General features: G+C 37.9%; 4 protein-coding genes across 6 annotated transcripts; 1 reads left to right on the top strand and 3 right to left on the bottom strand.

Annotated features, from left to right (window-relative positions):
- Positions 1 to 225: 225 nt before the first annotated feature.
- On the top strand, positions 226 to 6,665 carry LOC126793225 (beta-galactosidase 3). The gene is made up of 19 exons (XM_050519690.1): positions 226 to 530; positions 674 to 769; positions 880 to 992; positions 1,128 to 1,194; positions 1,285 to 1,377; positions 1,583 to 1,726; positions 1,923 to 2,011; positions 2,108 to 2,213; positions 2,302 to 2,389; positions 2,691 to 2,809; positions 2,903 to 3,067; positions 3,218 to 3,396; positions 4,436 to 4,545; positions 4,629 to 4,738; positions 4,885 to 4,995; positions 5,077 to 5,190; positions 5,273 to 5,475; positions 5,578 to 5,914; positions 6,005 to 6,665. Exons 1-19 carry the CDS (start codon positions 360 to 362, stop codon positions 6,149 to 6,151), a joined length of 2,562 nt encoding a protein of 853 aa, XP_050375647.1. The 5' UTR covers positions 226 to 359; the 3' UTR covers positions 6,152 to 6,665.
- A 270-nt stretch (positions 6,666 to 6,935) lies between these two features.
- Positions 6,936 to 8,600, bottom strand: LOC126793318 (thioredoxin H-type). Its single transcript, XM_050519807.1, has 3 exons — positions 8,443 to 8,600; positions 7,360 to 7,482; positions 6,936 to 7,252 (listed from the first exon to the last, which is right to left on the bottom strand). Exons 1-3 carry the CDS (start codon positions 8,530 to 8,532, stop codon positions 7,109 to 7,111), a joined length of 357 nt encoding a protein of 118 aa, XP_050375764.1. The 5' UTR covers positions 8,533 to 8,600; the 3' UTR covers positions 6,936 to 7,108.
- Positions 8,601 to 9,352: 752 nt separating this feature from the next.
- On the bottom strand, positions 9,353 to 11,435 carry LOC126793305 (protein RTE1-HOMOLOG). Of its 3 annotated transcripts, none has more exons than XM_050519787.1 (3): positions 11,315 to 11,435; positions 10,393 to 10,677; positions 9,353 to 9,967 (listed from the first exon to the last, which is right to left on the bottom strand). In XM_050519787.1, the coding sequence occupies exons 2-3, from the start codon at positions 10,660 to 10,662 to the stop codon at positions 9,554 to 9,556; spliced, it is 684 nt and encodes a 227-aa protein (XP_050375744.1). In that variant the 5' UTR covers positions 10,663 to 10,677; positions 11,315 to 11,435; the 3' UTR covers positions 9,353 to 9,553. The 3 variants fall into 3 exon arrangements, with proteins under 3 accessions (XP_050375744.1, XP_050375754.1, XP_050375735.1); XM_050519797.1 differs by having other exon boundaries at positions 10,393 to 10,680; positions 11,315 to 11,420; XM_050519778.1 differs by lacking the exon at positions 11,315 to 11,435 and adding an exon at positions 10,915 to 11,269 and having other exon boundaries at positions 10,393 to 10,680.
- A 4,626-nt stretch (positions 11,436 to 16,061) lies between these two features.
- On the bottom strand, positions 16,062 to 17,974 carry LOC126793294 (protein WALLS ARE THIN 1-like). Its single transcript, XM_050519767.1, has 6 exons — positions 17,730 to 17,974; positions 17,512 to 17,574; positions 17,299 to 17,415; positions 16,618 to 17,032; positions 16,299 to 16,450; positions 16,062 to 16,221 (listed from the first exon to the last, which is right to left on the bottom strand). The coding sequence occupies exons 1-6, from the start codon at positions 17,963 to 17,965 to the stop codon at positions 16,062 to 16,064; spliced, it is 1,143 nt and encodes a 380-aa protein (XP_050375724.1). The 5' UTR covers positions 17,966 to 17,974.
- Positions 17,975 to 18,729: the final 755 nt, after the last annotated feature.

Consider the following 18,729-nt stretch of genomic DNA (forward strand, 5'->3'; position numbering starts at 1 on the left):
GTTATCTGTACATTACTATCTTTGCGCAAGCCATAAATACACCTTCACAGCTTCACTCCCAACCAAAAAAGCTTATGCTAAAAATAATGGAAAAATACTACCCCGTATTTTCTTCCCCCTTTCTAAAAAGTCACCATTATATATATATATATATATATATATATATATAAGTGTTTACACTAACAGAGCTCTGCTCAGAGTCCCAGAAGCTGTGAGAGTGTGGAGTCCAAACAAGTAATGGACTTTGTTGCTCTAGCTCCACAAAACTGAACTAGTTAGTTTGCACATTTCAGTTTTGGTTCTGAGCTTTGAGTTGTGTTTTGGTTAGTAGAGAAGGGGGAGTGGAGAAGAAGGTGAAGATGAAAAGCAACTCAATTTACAAGCTTGGCTTGTTCTTGGGCTTGGTTTGGTTCTTGGGGTTTCAGCTGGCTCAGTGTACTGTGACTTATGATAGGAAGGCCATTGTGATTAATGGGCAGAGGAGAATTCTCATTTCTGGTTCAATACACTACCCCAGAAGCACTCCTGAGGTACCCAAAATTTTCCCTATTTGGAGATTTTCAGCTGTTCTTTGATTTTATCAATCCTTTCCCAAAATGTGTTCTTTTCCTTTTTATTTTTTTATTCTGGGCTTTTTGTGTCTAATGGAGATGTATTTGGGTTTGGTTTTTAGATGTGGGAGGATCTGATACAGAAGGCAAAAGATGGAGGTCTTGATGTGGTGGAAACCTATGTGTTCTGGAATGGCCATGAACCTTCTCCTGGCAATGTACTACTACTATTCACTTTCTATCAGCAATTGCTACTTTGTTTTACTCTGTTTATGATTTCAACAAACTTTCTGACCTTGCATGCTGGCTATGTTTTCTTGGATTTCAGTTCAATTTTGAAGGGAGGTATGATCTGGTGAGATTCCTGAAGACTGTACAGAAAGCAGGTCTCTATGCACATGTTCGCATTGGGCCTTATGTTTGTGCTGAGTGGAATTTTGGGTACTTTTCCTTTCTCTGGATCTATCTTATGCTTCTTGAATTGCCTGTTAAGGATTTCTGGATTTTCCACTACCAGTTCGTTTTTTTTTGTTTAAGTAACTTTCATCTGTTCTTCTTTAATTCTGTGATTTGTAGGGGTTTTCCTGTTTGGCTGAAATATGTTCCAGGCATCAGTTTCAGAACAGACAATGAGCCTTTCAAGGTTTTTATTTACTTTCATCCTTTCCTTTTGATTTTATTGCAAGACATTCTCTGGAGAATTTACGGAGCTTATTTAATTCTGGTGTTGCAGAGGGCAATGCAAGGATTTACCGAGAAGATTGTGGGACTGATGAAGAGTGAAAAATTGTTCGAGTCCCAGGGAGGCCCCATTATTCTATCACAGGTAGATGATCATTTTGGGCTTATTATTTGGATATGTTGATACTTTGTAGTTATATCTGAGTTTATGTTCATTTTATTGTATACAAGATATGCAGAAACTAGAAATAACTAATTAGCTCAGATCTAGAGCAATGAATCAACCTATTTCGAGTAAAGATATAATGAAGATTTGTTTGTTCTATTTCTTTTTATGTTTGGGGGTTCAGATTGAGAACGAGTACGGAGCTCAAAGCAAGTTATTTGGAGCTGCTGGACATAATTACATGACCTGGGCAGCAGAGATGGCTGTTGGGTTGGGAACTGGGGTCCCATGGGTTATGTGCAAGGAAGAAGATGCTCCAGATCCAGTGGTGAGCATTTAACACTCTTTGTGCGGCAGATCTAGGCTCGACTGGTTTTACATTTTCCTATATAGTCAACTATCATGCCATAGACCTAAAGGTTTTTAGAGTTGTGCGACTATGGTCTTCAATAAGAGGTCTGTTATGAGCTTACTTTTACCTATGGGAAGAGGTATTTATTAATGTTTGTGAATTATGGTGACAGATAAACACATGTAATGGATTCTACTGTGATTCTTTCTCTCCCAACAAACCATACAAGCCTACCATTTGGACAGAGGCCTGGAGTGGCTGGTAATTTGTACAACTTTTTGCTTTTGCTTGGAACCTCAAGTTTGTTGATTTCCTGCAATCGCAAAATTCAACTAAATCTAACTTTTTTTTTTTAAGGTTTACGGAGTTTGGAGGTCCAATTCACCAACGGCCAGTTCAGGACTTAGCATACGCTGTGGCCAGATTTATACAGAAAGGAGGATCATTTGTTAATTATTACATGGTCAGTGTCTCTAACTGCTCTTTTGAGGCTGCAGAAAATTTAAGATGTTTATGTTGAAACTGAATTCCTGTGTTTCCGACTGAAACAGTACCATGGGGGAACCAACTTTGGACGCACAGCAGGGGGACCTTTCATCACTACCAGCTATGACTATGATGCTCCCTTAGATGAATATGGTGAGGACCAAAAATTATGTGCTTTTGTAGTAGTAGTTCATCAAAATTTTCAGCGTCAAGACATTATGCCAAAAACATACCCATGGTGGCCAAATGTGGTTTTGTCCTTGTTGTACTCAGTGACTGTTGCATTCTTTTGGCATCTAATGATCGTTCATGTTCAAGCTCTCTTAATACCTAATAAGTTAATCCCATTATGACAGTGATGAGTTTACTAGTATTTTCCTAAGCAAACTAATTTGTACAATCAGAATATAGGTTTTACAAATGTAACTAACTGCTTCACTGTAAAACTTGACAGGTTTAATGAGGCAACCAAAATATGGGCATCTGAAGGAGCTTCATAAGGCTATTAAGATGTGTGAACGGGCTTTAGTTTCAGCTGATCCTATCATTACTTCATTGGGGGACTTTCAACAGGTTTTGACTCTATTCCTCAACTAGCTTTTACATGGTTCCACCAGTTATTCCTGTTTAACTCTTGGTATGGTCTTTTTTCTTTGGCATTTCCAGGCTCATGTCTATACTTCAGAATCAGGAGACTGTGCAGCATTTCTTTCAAACCACAATTCCAAGTCAGCTGCAAGAGTGATGTTTAATAACATGCACTATAACCTGCCTCCATGGTCCATCAGTATCCTTCCTGATTGCAGAAATGTAGTATTCAACACTGCAAAGGTATTAAGTTTGATTCTTTCAACGTGAACTACTTTGCACAAATCTGAAACCATATGTTGAAATGTGCCTTCATTTCATTTTCTTGTAGCACTGAAATGTTCATAATTTTCTTTGAGATCAAATTGACATTTTTTCATTCCTCATACTTAGGTTGGAGTTCAAACATCACAAATGCAAATGTTGCCAACAAATGTTCAGACTCTATTGTGGGAAATTTATGATGAAGATCTTACATCTCTGGACGACAGCTCAACAATCACTGCTCCTGGTCTGTTGGAACAGATAAATGTTACAAGGGATACTACTGATTACCTTTGGTACATAACTAGGTGAGAATTTCATCCCAATTCTTTTACTGTCTGTATAGTTTACATCTGTCTATCCTTTCTTTTTTGAAAGTATTTTAGGGTCATAGAATGTTTCACTGCCAAGCTAGGCTGCATGGAATCGGGTGCGGGTACGTGGAAGCGAAGCGTTTGGAAACGCGGAAGCGTTTTTTTTCTAAAAATTAAGGAAGCGGGTGCGTTTTGGAAGCGTAAGAATAATATATATATATATATTATATAATATTTTTATTTTTTATTTTTTAATTATTTTATCTAGTATTAAAATAACTGGATAACTATTAATGACTTATTTTCTAACCCATGATTATATTTAATTATAGCATTATTAAAGCTTCATTTCAAAATTCAAACAAAAGAATGTACAACATAGTGTGAAGATGTTGGACACGTGCAAGTCAAAGAGACATCACTTAGATGAAATTGATAATAAAAAAAAGTTCGTCTTCCCTCTGTCTCTCTTTCTCATATGGATTTTTTTTCATATCTGTCCACAACTCTCTGTCTTCTCTCTATATATCTCTCATCTAGATTTCCCTGATATCTCTCCCCCTTATTTCTGATACATATTAGATTGATTGATGATGATCATCTTTAACCGCTTAACGGAATAAATAAGAAGATGAGACGACAAGAAGAATCTCAAGACATTGATTGATGAAATAGAGGTAGAGAAGGAATCACACTTCCAATTTGGAAGTCAATGCTTCCGCCGCGCTTCCAATTTGGAAGCTAACGCTTCCATCGAGCTTCCAATTTAGAAGCCAACGCTTCCGTCGCGCTTCCAATTTGAAAGCCAACGCTTCCGCCGCGCTTCCAAACCCACCTTTTTCGGAATCGCGCTTCCGTCGCGTTTCCCCGCGCTTCCGCTCCTGCTTCCGCTTCCGAAGCGGGAATCGGTCGTCTAACCAAGCTTCCGTGCTATGTAGCTGCCAAGTGACTTTAAGCTTTCAAAAGTTAGTCTAGGTCTATGCAAGTGTGCTAATTTGTTTGGCCTAATATTCTTTTTCCAATTTACCTGCAGCGTTGACATTGGTTCATCTGAATCCTTCCTACGTGGAGGGGAACTCCCCACTCTTATTGTTCAGTCAACATGTCATGCTGTGCATATCTTCATTAATGGACAGCTTTCAGGTAAAGTTTTGATATGCTTCTTGCACATATTATCACCTTAGTTGATTAGTAATGAAAAATCTAACTATTAAATACAATAACAGGTTCTGCTTTTGGATCAAGGGAGGCTAGGAGATTTACATATACTGGCAAAGTCAATCTACGTGCAGGAACCAACAAAATTGCACTGCTCAGTGTTGCTGTTGGATTGCCAGTTAGTACCTTTTTCCACCTTTATTAATCATTGAGTTTTGACATAGATGTGATTGCCTCGTTACACAAACTCGACATTTTGTACTTGAGCTTCTTTTTTAACCTTCCTGTGAAATACCTGATGTAAAGTTTTATTTTGTATTGAAGAATGTGGGTGGACACTTTGAGGCATATAATACAGGAATCCTTGGCCCAGTTGCACTTCATGGACTAAATCAGGGAAAATGGGACTTGTCTTGGCAGAAATGGACCTACCAGGTAGGTGATCTTGCTGGGGAAATCACATATATTTCTGCTGATTTGAAGAAAAAAATTTTCTTATCCCTTCTACTTTTGCAGGTTGGATTGAAAGGAGAAGCCATGAACCTTGTATCTCCAAATAGTTTTTCCACTGTTGGATGGCTGCAAGCATCATTAGTTGCTCAAAAACAGCAGCCATTGACTTGGCATAAGGTTTGGGTCAAAGGAACTTGGAACTTGATATTGTAATGGATAACAGGTGAATGGGAATGTTAAGGCTATATTAAATTTGCAGAGTATTTTCGATGCACCTGAAGGAGATGAACCTTTGGCTCTGGATATGGAGGGAATGGGAAAAGGCCAGATATGGATAAATGGGCAGAGTATTGGAAGATACTGGACTGCATTTGCTAATGGTGATTGCAACGGCTGCAGTTATGCTGGAGGTTTCAGACCTACAAAGTGTCAAACAGGTTGTGGCAAACCCACACAACGATAGTAAGTGCTCATTGCGGAAGATTTCTTACAAAGATTTTAGTACACAAGTAGGGAATACTCATCTAATAGCATCCTTAACATCTTTTTGACTTTCATTTTCAGCTATCACGTGCCTCGGTCCTGGTTAAAGCCAACACAAAATCTGTTGGTAATTTTTGAGGAACTTGGAGGTGATCCTTCAAGAATTTCTGTTGTAAAGAGATCTGTGAGCACTGTTTGCGCTGACGTTGCTGAATACCATCCAACCATAAAGAACTGGCACATCGAAAGCTATGGAAAGGTACAAGACTTTCACAGCCCCAAGGTTCACTTGCGGTGTAATGCAGGCCAGTCCATCTCTTGCATTAAATTCGCTAGCTTTGGCACACCTTTTGGCACCTGTGGAACTTACCAGCAAGGAAGTTGCCATGCTTCAACATCATATGCTGTAATAGAGAAGGTATTTAATATTGCTATCTGGTTTTCATAATCTACTAATATTCTTACATTTCCTGACTGTTTTTTCTTTTCATCTTTTCCGTTCTCACAGAAGTGCATAGGGAAGCAGAGATGTGCAGTCACCATATCCAACAGTAACTTCGGAGATCCATGCCCGAAGGTGTTGAAGCGCCTCTCAGTTGAAGCAGTTTGTGCTCCCACAACTTCGACAACTGTGCAACCCAATTGGAGGGGTTAGACAATAGTGACTATGATAACTGTTGCACCTAATGACTTAATTACATACCACAGCAAGCAAGTGTACCAAGCAGAGAAGAAGAATAAGAGGTAAATTACAGCGAAATAGCGTTTTAGTTAGGTGAAGTGTCAGCAGTGTTTTCTTCTGATGATGAGTAGTAGCTGGTGTTTGAAGCCAAAGGCAAGTAGTTTGTAATTTATGTGAGCTAAATGGACTTGTGCACAATAGTTATTGTCGAGTAGGTCAGCTGTAGGTTCCTGGGATCCTACAATTTGGGTGCCCTGGGGCTCCGGCGCTCTGTTCCCTGGCCTTTTAACCGGGGATATGGGCAGTTGGGCAGTGCAAAAACTGTGTTTCTGTTGATTGATTGTATTGTTCGTGTGATGTTGGGGAACAAGAATGACCCCAATTAGGTACTCAGGTTCATGTTAGGAACGGATCCTAGTATGATCATTTGTTTACTGTGCAGTTATTGAAGAAAAAAAATGGAGTTCATTTACAGTGCTTCCCTTCATATTATCTTTTATTTCAGCAAAATATAGTGCTTCCCTTCTGATAGCATATGTCGCAATTCTTTGTAATTGGAAAAATAAATGTAAGAGTTAATCACTCACCTGTTTGGTACTTTAACCAAAGCCTAACAATTCCTCTGAAATCTTAGAATGTGCTGATTCTATTTCGATTTCAAACTCCCTTAGATCTCAATGGACAAGTAAACAAGTTAATAGTTTTATGCCATAGCAATGATAGCATTCACCGAGTATAATTCTTTCAAACCATGAAAGGAGCTAAGATAGAGCTGTATTTATGCAAATCATTTGAAATGACCACAAGTACCATACCAGACTTATACAAGCCAAAATGTTAAATTTTAAAGTCTAGATTTATGATTTTATATAGAATTGATCATAAGGTCTGTGGCCTCCTAAAGGCTTAATAGAATGCAGATATTGATAATCAAGCAGAAGCAGAAGCTACGTGCTTTGCTACAGTCTGCTGCAGTTCCTCTTTCTTTGCTCCCACCACTTTGTCCACAATATTCCCTTCTTTCAGAAACATGAAGGTCGGCATTGCCTCCACAGCCCAATCTTGAGCAACAGACTACAGAGAAAGTTCAAGTGAAAGTGAGAATTATTATCTTATAGTGTGTGTTTATCATCTCTAAAACACATTTTTATCTTGGAAAGAGCCAATAGTTGTTTGATCACCTTCAACTCATCCACATCAATCTTTACGAAGATGACATTTGGAAGCTTCTTCGCCAGCTCCGACAAGAACGGTGCAATGGTGCGGCACGGTCCACACCATGAAGCAGTGAAATCAACTACCATCTGCATCAACGGTAGAGCTCTTTAGATGAGCAAGAAGAGAAAGGGAATGGCAGATATTTACTGTGAATGAATACTTCGATTACAACTTCATAGGGTCAATTATAATGTACTTGTTATTCATGATCATCTTTAAACACGTCCAATACAAGTTTCAAATGTACAAGCACAATCTCTACAAAAATTCATGAAAACGACAGTAAATGGTGGTAGGATGAAACAAAAAAGATGATGTATTAGCAACACTTTCAAGTAACAAGAGTAGGCATCCCTAAGAATCTCCATGCCGTTAAAATATACCATATCACGATTCCTAAGCCAGAGTGTAGGAACTCAAAGAGGCACAACAAAGCTTCTAAAATCTAAAATACAGTTGTTTATAACTATCATACTTTAAGCTGGGTTATACCTTCAACAAGAAAAACTGCACAGATCGTTTGACCGTCTGTCTGCTCCAGATTACAAATCTTGCATACTAAAAGGTCTGCCTTGCAGTGCACATATATTTATTCACCTCTACTTTTGACCATAAAACTACAGTAAAAAAGACATGTTGCTGCATATAGACTTAAACAATTCTCTGGTGAATATGTCCATTTTCCTCAATCTCATTTAACAAGAAAAGCGAATGCCCTCAAACACTATCGAATCACAATCAGACTGCAAAGCAGAATCCAACATCCAACAACAATAAAAAGTTAAAAACATAAACTTTTACCAATCGTTATGACCTTATTATGTTACAGTTTCACTCATATATGCATCTGCATCAATAACGAATCATAAATCTAGAGCGAGCAAATCGGATCAAAGAATCACAAACCAAACAGAACCCATTACTCATATAGTCAGATTCATCGTACATCACAATCCAATCACTCAAAAAATAAAAATAAACAACCAAATTAATTCTACATTGGTAAGCTTTGAAACAGAGTGATCAAAAACCAAGAATATATATACCAGTTTCTTGGTGTCGTTTGCCTTCTGAAGCAGCTCGGTCCATGCATCCACAGTGTGAACACCGACGACTTGTCCCTCCTCTGCTGCCATTGATATTTCTTTTTTCTGTTGCAGAAAACAAACACAAAATTCCAAGCGAGATTCACAAAAACGCAGAGCTTTTTCTCTCGGTTTCACTCTGTTTTATATCTAAAGAAGAAGCTCAGTTGTTCTCTAACCCTTTTAATTCTCGTTAATTACGATATTGCCAGGGCGATTTGATTCGCATGCAACATACGAGAAGCTAGACAGATTGCAGCTGTTAATTGGTCCCTTGAGGACTTGGTGTTTTCACCGTTGGATCTTTGGAATGTATTTAGAAGATGGTTGATTTTGATTGTTGCTTATATCATGTAATCCTTTTAATTGTTCATGTAATTTGATCTTTGAGCTATAAATCATGTCATTTTGCTTTTGCGAAGCAAATCTCAATTGTATTTCAGTACTATCAGTTTGTAAACAAACACAATTAAGGTGCAAGGATTTGAACGGTTGAACCAAACCCACTACACTAAGCCTCAACCAATAGAGCTACCTCCCTAATGTGAAATTATATACTCCCATTCCTTCTGATGTCCATGATCGTCGTTTGGTAACATTAGGTCATTATGCAACGGTTGTTATTCAGAGTCCTATAATGTTTGGTAAAAGAGACAGATGAACATGCGATGCTTGGTATTCACAATTCAAGCATTGTGGAGATCAGTGACAGCCCTTGGAAAATTCTGATGAGAGGATGAAGAATAACAGAGTGGGGTTTTACTGTTTGAGTTCTTATCACCCCATTCAATGTGCATAAACACGTTTAAGTAGAGAAGCGAATTACTCTAAGAAAATAATACTCAGGATTAGTAATCCTCTACACCTGTCATGTGAACACAAAATTATAGACTACAAGATGGGAGAACCTTCAGTTATAAGAGCAGATACCTTCTTCAGAGGAAAACCACCCTGAAGTTCAGTACTTGGCTTCTACAACAATCCAGAATTGGCTGGCGATTGCCGATATAATATCTGAATAATATAGATTCTCAAACTCAAGATTTTGTATGACAATACTACATACGATTATCTACAACTGAATCAAGTTCTTGAAACAGTAAGTCCCAAGAAGAAACCAACCAACAAGGAAGGCAATGAAGAATCCCAAGTAAGTCAGGAATGTTGTACCTCCTATTGCCAGTCCAACACTGAATATTATTAAAAATGGCAAAAAAGTCCGCACCATGGATCCTACACTTACCCACTCACCCTTGAGGAAGATGAGAGCTGCGAGGTTCACCACATTCCACCCACCAGAACGAAAGCCTAACCTGTTAAGGCTGTTGGCTACGAAGGAGTGGCAATTGCAGGTAAGAAGATTATAAGACCGGTGTTGAAATTCTTGAGTGCCCTTACGAAGTGCATCATCCCATGTCAATATGTCCCTTCCAGGATCATCATGCAACACTGCTTCATGCTCAGATGGGCAGGGTATAGCACAACACTGCATGTCAAAGTTTTAGTGAGCAAAATGAAGAGGGCGATGAACAGGTGCAAAATGAAATAATGTTGGACTAAGAAAGCAGCTCTTATACACAAAATATTTGCAAAAACTACAAATTTATCTAAGGTCATACGAGTCACAACGCTTAAACCAAATCAAGTTATACAAAAGAGATTCACCAAAAAAAAAGGAGAAGAAAAAAATTATACAAAAGAGATTTCATGCCCAAGGAGCTGTATTTCAATATCTTTATGATTCTTCCATTTGATGCAATCAGTACAGTACCCATTGATCAGTACTCACCCAAGAAAGAAACATGATACGATGGTAGCCCGAGGAGTGATAGTAACAAAAAGAATTGTATGCAACTTATGTACAGATTACCCAAAACCATGGTTCAGATATGAGATGCAGGATACCTATACCTTTTCTTTGCTTATTTGGATGTAGCGAGTTGGTGCTCCAAATGCAAAGTCATCCACGGACACAAAATTTGGTCCTGCAAAGTCCAAAATCACACCATCTTCTCTGCATATGCCAATGTGGCCAACAAAAGGAATGAACCATGATATAACAGGAAGCGGTGTCCACACAATGCAGCTTGGAAACCGGGCTCTTTTAGGGTCAATTTGCAAAGTCGGTGAAGCACTTCCCTCAATCATCATGTGGTGCTCGGAGTCTCCATTTTCTTCCATTGCCAGAGTCCGAACCTGCTGAATCACCTCAAAACATTAGACACTCATGATACACCCAAACTAGTTTTTATTAATCTTGGGCCAAAATAAAGGACATCAAGTTTGATCACACAGAACATACAAATTACATTCTCCAAAAGATAAGAAGAAAAACTTCCCGACCCTGCTATGATCAAGCAATGAACAGACCATACATTGCAAAGAAATTACGTTACATCAAATAACTTAAACACTCATCTGATCGAAACAAACCATTCTGATTTTTACTCCATGACCTTCCAAAATGCAATAGTGAATCATATTTTTCCCCAAATATGAACAGCAGCATATTTCAGCAGATAATGAATCATACTCTCCAATAAGATGAAAACACAAATTTCACCTGCTAATATAATCACAGAAACTTCTCAACATATCAAAACACAAATAAAAAAAAATCTGCACTTGGGGAGCGGAGCAACGCACAAATTTGGAAGCCAAAAGCTAACTAGGCATAAAGGGTTGATCTTTACTATGCTAAAGATCACCATTTTCCAATCCTAAATGAAACATCTACGAAATCCTTCATCCGCAATAAGAGCCAACCAAATCTGAAGCAGGAGATCACACGACAAAACATAGAGACAGAAGCAAATGAAGAGAAAACTGGTACCTTTTCGATGGCAGTGGAGTTATCGAATGAGGAAATGAAGTCGGGAAGTTGGGTCAACACTCAACAGGAAGTTGGGATCTTGTGTGTTTCTGGAACCGGGTTCTAGATATCCTCTTCCTCGTTGGCTTTTCTGTTCTTTTTTTTTTCCCTGGGCTTAAAGCCACATTTTCCCTTTTATTTTTCTATATTTTTTGGAGAAATTTTAAAAATGTCCTGCCCTGCATTTTTATGGACCAGATAAACTACATTTTCAACATTTTAATGTCATGTTGTTACATTGGCGTGACTTATGTGAAATCGGGATGAATTTAGTAATGACACACTCAAATTAGACAAATTAAAAAATTACTAAGTCGGATATCAGTTTATTGGCATTCATCGTTTTAGTGTAATGAAATCTAGTTTATAAAAACCATAGCATTACACTTGATCCATCACTAATCAATCATCTTATATTTCTAGAAATCAACCTATGCAGAATGCAAACTTTTATTGAATAGGGAAAACTTGTGATCAGCATATAGAAGGCATGTGCATGATATGAACTACTGAGAGGTAAGGGGCAGTGCTTAAACAAGAGAGGGTTCTTCTCCACCATAAGAATAGTTTGTCAGGCTAGTATGAATTTCCCTTTCCAATCAGCCATCTAAATTACATTTGCCATTGATGAGCCCCAACACCCTGCATTTTCAACAACAAATAGATAAGTCACATTCTTATGTGAAATACACTACAAATGGGATTAAATGTTGCCAAGGGATCACATTTTCAAGATATGTGTACCCAATTGCGTGTGTATTGAGATCACCAATGTGTTTATCTCTACATTCATCCGTCATATGTTAGCTATTTGAGCTGGGATTTGGAACTGACCATGTAGGGAATGGAAGCAGAGACTTCACTGCTGCAAATGAGACTTCCACGCTTGGTAATCACTTTCTGCAGATGACCGAGATGCGAGCTGGGTGCTTTTTCAAAACAGGTGCTTGTAGCACAATGCTGGATTCCAGCTTCTCCTCAAGGACATATCCAAATCCAAATAAGAGCTTATAAAATGGACAAAGTATTTAGAGGTTCATAACATGCAAGCTTGTAAAAGTTATGATTGAGGCTCCGGCAACAGAAGCCAGAGTTCCAAGTACGTACTCTGGTTTTACCATCTCTTGTATGCAGACGCATTTGTCAATTCAAACTTAATTTTTGTTTTCATGTAATCTGAGGTCGTAATGAAACCGAGGAGAACACAAAAAGGCAAAAATGCACACGAAGGAAGGATTGCAGCGCCGTTTCATCTCGAGAAGGTGAGTTTTACTGGAAGAACAATGACTCATGCCTATTGCAAGGAAATCAATATTCAATAAAGTCAAATCCTTATCAAATCTGTGAGAATATCAATCAACTTAGACATGTCATTTGAACATCTCAGAAACGAGTCCATATATGATCCATATATGGACAGAAAGCTACGAATGTCTAGTTTTCAAGTCATTTTACAGATTGTTCATATTTACTTTCTACGTGGAGTTATGACCAATTTAGTGCATATAGATCAGTCTGACTTAGAATCAAAATTTAGACCGACAGTTCTATTTCAAAGCTTGGACCACGGTAACAAGCTCATGGATAGCTTCTCAGCCCTAAAAACCCATTCAAGGGCTTGTTTGTGTGGTCTAGACCTTGAAATAGAAGTTGGGGTTTAAAAACTCATTCTCGGCCGTGACCTATGTGCATTAAATCACTCATAACTCCATGTAGATTTGATATAAACGAGCCATAAAATCATCTTAAAACTAGATACTCGTAGCTTTATTTCCATATATGGCTCATATCCAAAGTTGGCATATATTCGACGTTTGAATTCGATATTGATTTGACTTTGATATTCACTTTGCTCGCACCGGTCATGAGTTCTTATTCAAGGACGTAGCTACATACATGTTACGGTGGGCTAACCCATCTCAAATTACTAAAAAAAATTGTCTTTCTAGCTAAATTTTAAATATTAGCTCATCCTAAATTTCTATGTATAGTTCATAAATAATTGTAAACAAATTTCTATCCCAACCCATTATGAAAATCCTAACTCTGCCCTTGTTCTTATTCTTATACGAAAACTAACCGCACAAATCTCTGCCTTCCTCGAAGAAACGACACTGCATTCCCTATTTGACGAGGAGTCAAGGACTTCTTCATTTTGCTCTAATCTGCTCCTTGGTTTCATTACGACATCAAATTACCGAAAAACAAAAACTTGTTGGAGAGAAATGGTAGAGAGAGTTATGGCCAGGGCCGGTCCTGAGGGATTTGAGGCCCAGTGCGAAGAAAAAAAAAGGGCCTTTACACAACAAAAAAAACAAAACAAAACAAAAAAAAAATTTCCGGAGTTTGGAACCTAGCCAGGTGCAATGTTAGGAGGCTCATCCCTACGCCTGAAAATTTTTATTGATATGTTAAAACATGGTACAATGGGGGAAAGTGGGAAACATAAAACCATTACCCCAGAGAACAAGTACCAACATGCACCTCTTGTACCTAGAATCAGATATGCTGCTGGGAAACCAAAATTCTAAAAACTCTAAACTCCTAACCTTCTTCTAGTACTTAAAATATCATATGTCTTTCCAGTATTCCAGCAATCATCACCCTCAGCACCATGGTTTATGTTCCTTTTCCAACAAATACAATTCCTTAACAGTAGCAACCCAATAAAAAACAATTTTGATTATTCAAAACGACAAAGAGAGCTAGCTGCACAGACTTAACAGAAGTTTCAAGTCAGTTGTACACACTAAGAGAGGCCAACTACTCTCTTGTGAGACATGCTATAGTAAATTGAAACAAGACAGATTGAATGTAATTCATTAAAATTCAAAGCGAGTTAAACCTACCAGCAGCATTTCCTATTTGAGTTTGTTGGTTAAATCCAGCTGTCACAGAAATGCAGAGAATCATAGTAAAGAGGCCTGGAAAATACTGAAATGCACCTTGCCTATAAAAACTGCTGAACCACTGAGTCTTGAGATACCAACAGCCACATTAGCTGCTAATTAAGACCATAATATATGTTTTAAGCTCATTAAGACCAATTAACCATATATTACTTGGAAAAGATTAACAATACATATTCCAGCAAAAAAGTTGGCAGCTAAAGGGATAAAGCATAAGCAACCATTTCAACAAAAAAAAAACAAAACAAAAAACAAATTCAAAATCACCCAGATACTCCAAGTGGGGACTATGTTAGACTCAAATCCATTTCTTCTTTTCCTCTTTACCTCTGATAGCCCAAAACTTGGTAAAGCAAATTATCGAGTTACTGATCACATATATCCCAAAATGTTGAGAAATTTTTTCAATCTTTACAAACATTGTTTACCAACTAATCTCTATAGTTTCCTTCTGGAATTTTCAAACACTACACAGATCAACCATCAAACTCATGTGCTTAACAAAGCTAGTGAACTCGTATGGACCAACTGATCAAGTTCTAAACTTTTGAACACTGTAAGATTCTGAAACACTACTTTTACTCAAAAGACTTGAATCTAATGCAAGTTGGTCTGATGGTGTAGTAAACTTCTAAGAGAAATTCAATCAAATACTGAGCGAAAGATTCATTACAGCAAATACAACCCAAATACAAATTAGAACACACCAAAGACAAAACAATAATTTTCAGCTAAAAAACACTAATTGGAACAAAACCCATATTTGCAAAACTCACAAATAAGATACCGAATGAAATCAAAGTCCCAATTCGAGGACAAATCATAATTCATAAAACCATTATAATTTAAATGAACATGCAGTGAGAGAAGTGAAATCAAACCAGAGTTTGGAGTAACAGCCATTAGATCAATGGAATTGAAACAAAGAAACCAGAGTGTGCACCGAGAAAATGGAATTGTGAGGATTGATTGACCGAAGAAAAAGAAGAGCAAAAGTTGAGAAGCCGAGAAGCTGAGAAAAGCACTAGTTGGAGGAGTTGTCGATCAATTTCTCTTTTGTGGGTTTTAATTAATATTACAAACAGAAAAAAAAAAAAAAACTCTGGGCCCTGGGCCTAGTGCGGTCGCACTGGCTGCACTGCGTCAAGGCCGGCCATGGTTATGGCTCATTACAATTTGATTCATTGATAGGTGTCTCTATTTATAGACGTTTATAAAATATTTGTTAGGTGAGTAGAAGGAATCCTAAATCTGCAATACATAAGAGAACCAACAAGTACTGGGAATGACTATTACTATTAGAACAAGACACACATTAAAGCGTATTTTCCTCAATTATCATTGACATTATTATTAAAACAACTTAACTTAATGAGTGAAATAACGAGTCAAGTTTTGCTCCGATCAAAATGCTACAAATACTTGATCTATTGGCTTTGGGTAATCTCCCAGAGCTCCACATCTGGATCAGCATAATGGATTACAAGCTGAATATTTTCGAAAATGCACGCAGCTGGTTTATATTAGAGTTTAGAAAGTAACTGCATAGACAACAGAAGACAAATCATTTAGTTTCGAGTCATATGGAGCTATTGACATCATAAGATATTGAGACGTTTTAATGAAACTAACTTGTACCCAGACAAAATTAAAGTGTTACATGCATTTGGTCATGAGTGGTTTTATTCAGTACTTCAAAATGAAAGGTTACAGATGGTGAAACTTACATAATAGTACATAAAAAAATTAAAAAAAGGCAAAGCAATGAGCCAACAGGAGGAGGAATACATGAGCTTCAACTACTTCGAAGAGGAAGTGAGTAATGACTGAGACAGAGAGAATTCTTCATCTGCAGGCATTGAGGAAATCACACTCATTTCCTTGCCAAGCTTGCTCTCTTCATTTTTCCCCCAGACCACCAGGTAGAGTCCAGTTACAATCAACACTGCTCCAATAATGCTGAAGTGACATAATACCAATCAGTTGCAAATTTAGAGAAATTAATCTTGACTATATTAGTAGGATGAAAAACTTACCCTCCCAAGTAGAATTGTTCACCCAAAATGGCTGAGGCCATTAGAGCTACGAGTAATGTCTGTAGAGGCAGGTAAACTGCAAAAAACACTGGGCCTCCTTTTTCGACCACCCATATCTGTATTGCAAATGCCATTGCTGAAGCCACCACTCCCTGCAACCACCAACATGCAATGAATCATCAAACGGATCAAAATTTCAGATCACATCATCATTAAGGTTGTCATACAGTTGATCTGAGGCAACTACATTGACCAATTAGATGTCACATTATAACGCGGTCAATTACTCATAATCTGTATTACTAGTTTGCACACAAACCGCGTAGAGAATAGCGAAAACTTCAACGCCAGAATGGACCTCCCAGGACAGTGAATCTCTCTCTACAATCCCCGCAATTGCAGAACATTGCAGAATGCCAAAGAAGCAAGTAAATGAGGAGACCGAGAGGCGAGCTGGGTAGTTCTTCAAAACAGGTACTTGTAGCACAATCCAGCTAGACCAACATAGGCAATGACCAATTAGACATATGCATCCCAAGGTCCAGTTCTTCTCCTTGGCATCTCCAAATATTGAGATCAGAGAATGAGACTGGTTTAGATATTGCGAATCACTTGGGGGTCCATAAACTGTTGCCCCCTTGTAAAGGGTTATGACTGAGGCTCCAGCAACAGAGGCCAAAGTTCCAAGTACCTTGGCTTTGCCATCTTTTCTATTCAAGTGAACTTGTTCGATTCTGTAAGACAAATGTGATAATGATAAAAGTTCTGTCTAACAAAAGTGCCAAAAATCGAGTTCAAATTGTCATGAAAAGCATTAGATGATTTATTTCTGATCCTATTTGGAAGAATTAGTTGAGAAATAACTTATGAGCTGATTGAGTTCATGTCTTTCTTACAAGCGCGTTTCTTGCAAAGCTGCTATAAAGCCAAACGCTTCTAACAGAAGAATAGAAAAACAGGCTAGCACGAAATGATAATAAGAATGATGAGCTAAATTTGCCTGACTACTGCAGCCATGAAAAATGTTATTGCAGGGACTGCATTCTCTATTGCAGAAGAAAATGTGGGTGATGTGTTTTCCAAACCCACGAGGTACAATCCTTGGTTGCATGTGATCCTGATCACATCAAAAGACAGAAACCAGCTAGCACTGTCAGCTACTGAAGGTTACAAATTATGTTCTCAATAATATACAAGATATACAAGAACATACCCAAGAAGTCCCATGAAGAAAAACTGCATGACAAGGCCAAAATTTAGTGGTGGTCTATCTTTCCTGCATAGACAACACAGATGCATGTAAGCAGCTTAGCAAGCGTTGCAATAATATATAAGATTTGATCTTTGATATGCAATGCAGACACGATCAATGACTGTATAAACAGATATAAAGAAGAATTCTCTCATAATTCGACTATAACTACGCCATACTTCTCCAGAAAATACGCAGAGGGACCGAGCAGAAGCAGCGCGACGATGTTCCTGTAAACTGGGAACACAAGCTTGCTTACACCCATGTTAAGCACAGTTCTGAGGATGACATGTTGCCCTGCATAACCAAACTGGAGAACAATCAATGCCATGTGAATCCGGGCACGTTCAGGCACCATACACAACAGTCTGTTGCCAGGAGCTCTACTTGGTGATGTGTTAACCTCATCATCCATTGTAGAAGATACTCCAAATTACACAAAATTGGAGTATAAGGCAAATGTGTGAGACACCAGAGGCACACTAGTGCTATATTTATAATCCAAAGACCATATTTGCACATGCTCAACTACATTGGGTGTACGGAGTGACTGAGTGAGTGTGCGACAACATAACAATGATAACATGCATGTCAGACTATATGCAAAGACACTTTTGTTTCTGCATTTGCCATATTTGACTGTACTGTTGACTGAATCTTTTCTTTTTTTGATAAATTATTGAATGTGATAGTACAAAATTGTGGGAGTCAGCAATGACTATGGCTAGCTAGTGTTTCAAATTGATGTCCTACATGACAAAAACATTATAATTACTTGTCCGTCAAGTTTCAGTGGATTGATCCTCAAGAATCAATATACGCGCGTTCCTTAGCCTATGGGTTGATATTGATTCAGACAAAGAAATATAGGAAGGATACACCTGATTTTACCAGAAGTCAGTCTAAAAGATACACACATTCAAATATGGATCATTCAATCATGTTGAAATAAATGATGGAAATTTTGCATATATACATGCAATCCAGATAGATTAACAAGTTCTGTATCAAAAAATAAAATAAAATAAAGTGTTTGCTATTTCGTTTGAGTCTTATCCCACAAGTTTGTAAACAATAGATTTTGATGGTTCTTTTAATTCCCGCGTTTGCAGTAATAAAGAGGCTAATGGTTTGTACCATAGGGAAAACTGATAATGAAGACTTAGTGAGAACTTTCAA

This window comes from Argentina anserina, chromosome 1, assembly GCF_933775445.1.
Source record: "Argentina anserina chromosome 1, drPotAnse1.1, whole genome shotgun sequence".
Lineage (NCBI taxonomy): Eukaryota > Viridiplantae > Streptophyta > Magnoliopsida > Rosales > Rosaceae > Argentina > Argentina anserina.

Excerpts from the sequence above, each read along its gene's own strand:
- LOC126793225 (XM_050519690.1), top strand. The coding sequence starts at position 360 with ATGAAAAGCAACTCAATTTACAAGCTTGGCTTGTTCTTGGGCTTGGTT. Across the intron at positions 770-879 it reads ATGAACCTTCTCCTGGCAAT|TTCAATTTTGAAGGGAGGTA; the intron begins GTACTACTACTA and ends CTTGGATTTCAG. Across the intron at positions 1,727-1,922 it reads AAGATGCTCCAGATCCAGTG|ATAAACACATGTAATGGATT; the intron begins GTGAGCATTTAA and ends TTATGGTGACAG.
- LOC126793318 (XM_050519807.1), bottom strand. The coding sequence starts at position 8,532 with ATGGCAGCAGAGGAGGGACAAGTCGTCGGTGTTCACACTGTGGATGCA. Across the intron at positions 7,483-8,442 it reads CAAACGACACCAAGAAACTG|ATGGTAGTTGATTTCACTGC; the intron begins GTATATATATTC and ends CCGTTGATGCAG. Across the intron at positions 7,253-7,359 it reads TTGATGTGGATGAGTTGAAG|TCTGTTGCTCAAGATTGGGC; the intron begins GTGATCAAACAA and ends CTTTCTCTGTAG.
- LOC126793305 (XM_050519778.1), bottom strand. The coding sequence starts at position 10,962 with ATGATTCACTATTGCATTTTGGAAGGTCATGGAGTAAAAATCAGAATG. Across the intron at positions 10,681-10,914 it reads ATGGAGTAAAAATCAGAATG|CAGGTTCGGACTCTGGCAAT; the intron begins GTTTGTTTCGAT and ends GAGGTGATTCAG. Across the intron at positions 9,968-10,392 it reads TCCAAATAAGCAAAGAAAAG|TGTTGTGCTATACCCTGCCC; the intron begins GTATAGGTATCC and ends TTTGACATGCAG.
- LOC126793294 (XM_050519767.1), bottom strand. The coding sequence starts at position 17,965 with ATGGATGATGAGGTTAACACATCACCAAGTAGAGCTCCTGGCAACAGA. Across the intron at positions 17,416-17,511 it reads TTCTTCATGGGACTTCTTGG|GATCACATGCAACCAAGGAT; the intron begins GTATGTTCTTGT and ends TGATGTGATCAG. Across the intron at positions 17,033-17,298 it reads TTCATGGCTGCAGTAGTCAG|AATCGAACAAGTTCACTTGA; the intron begins GCAAATTTAGCT and ends TTTGTCTTACAG.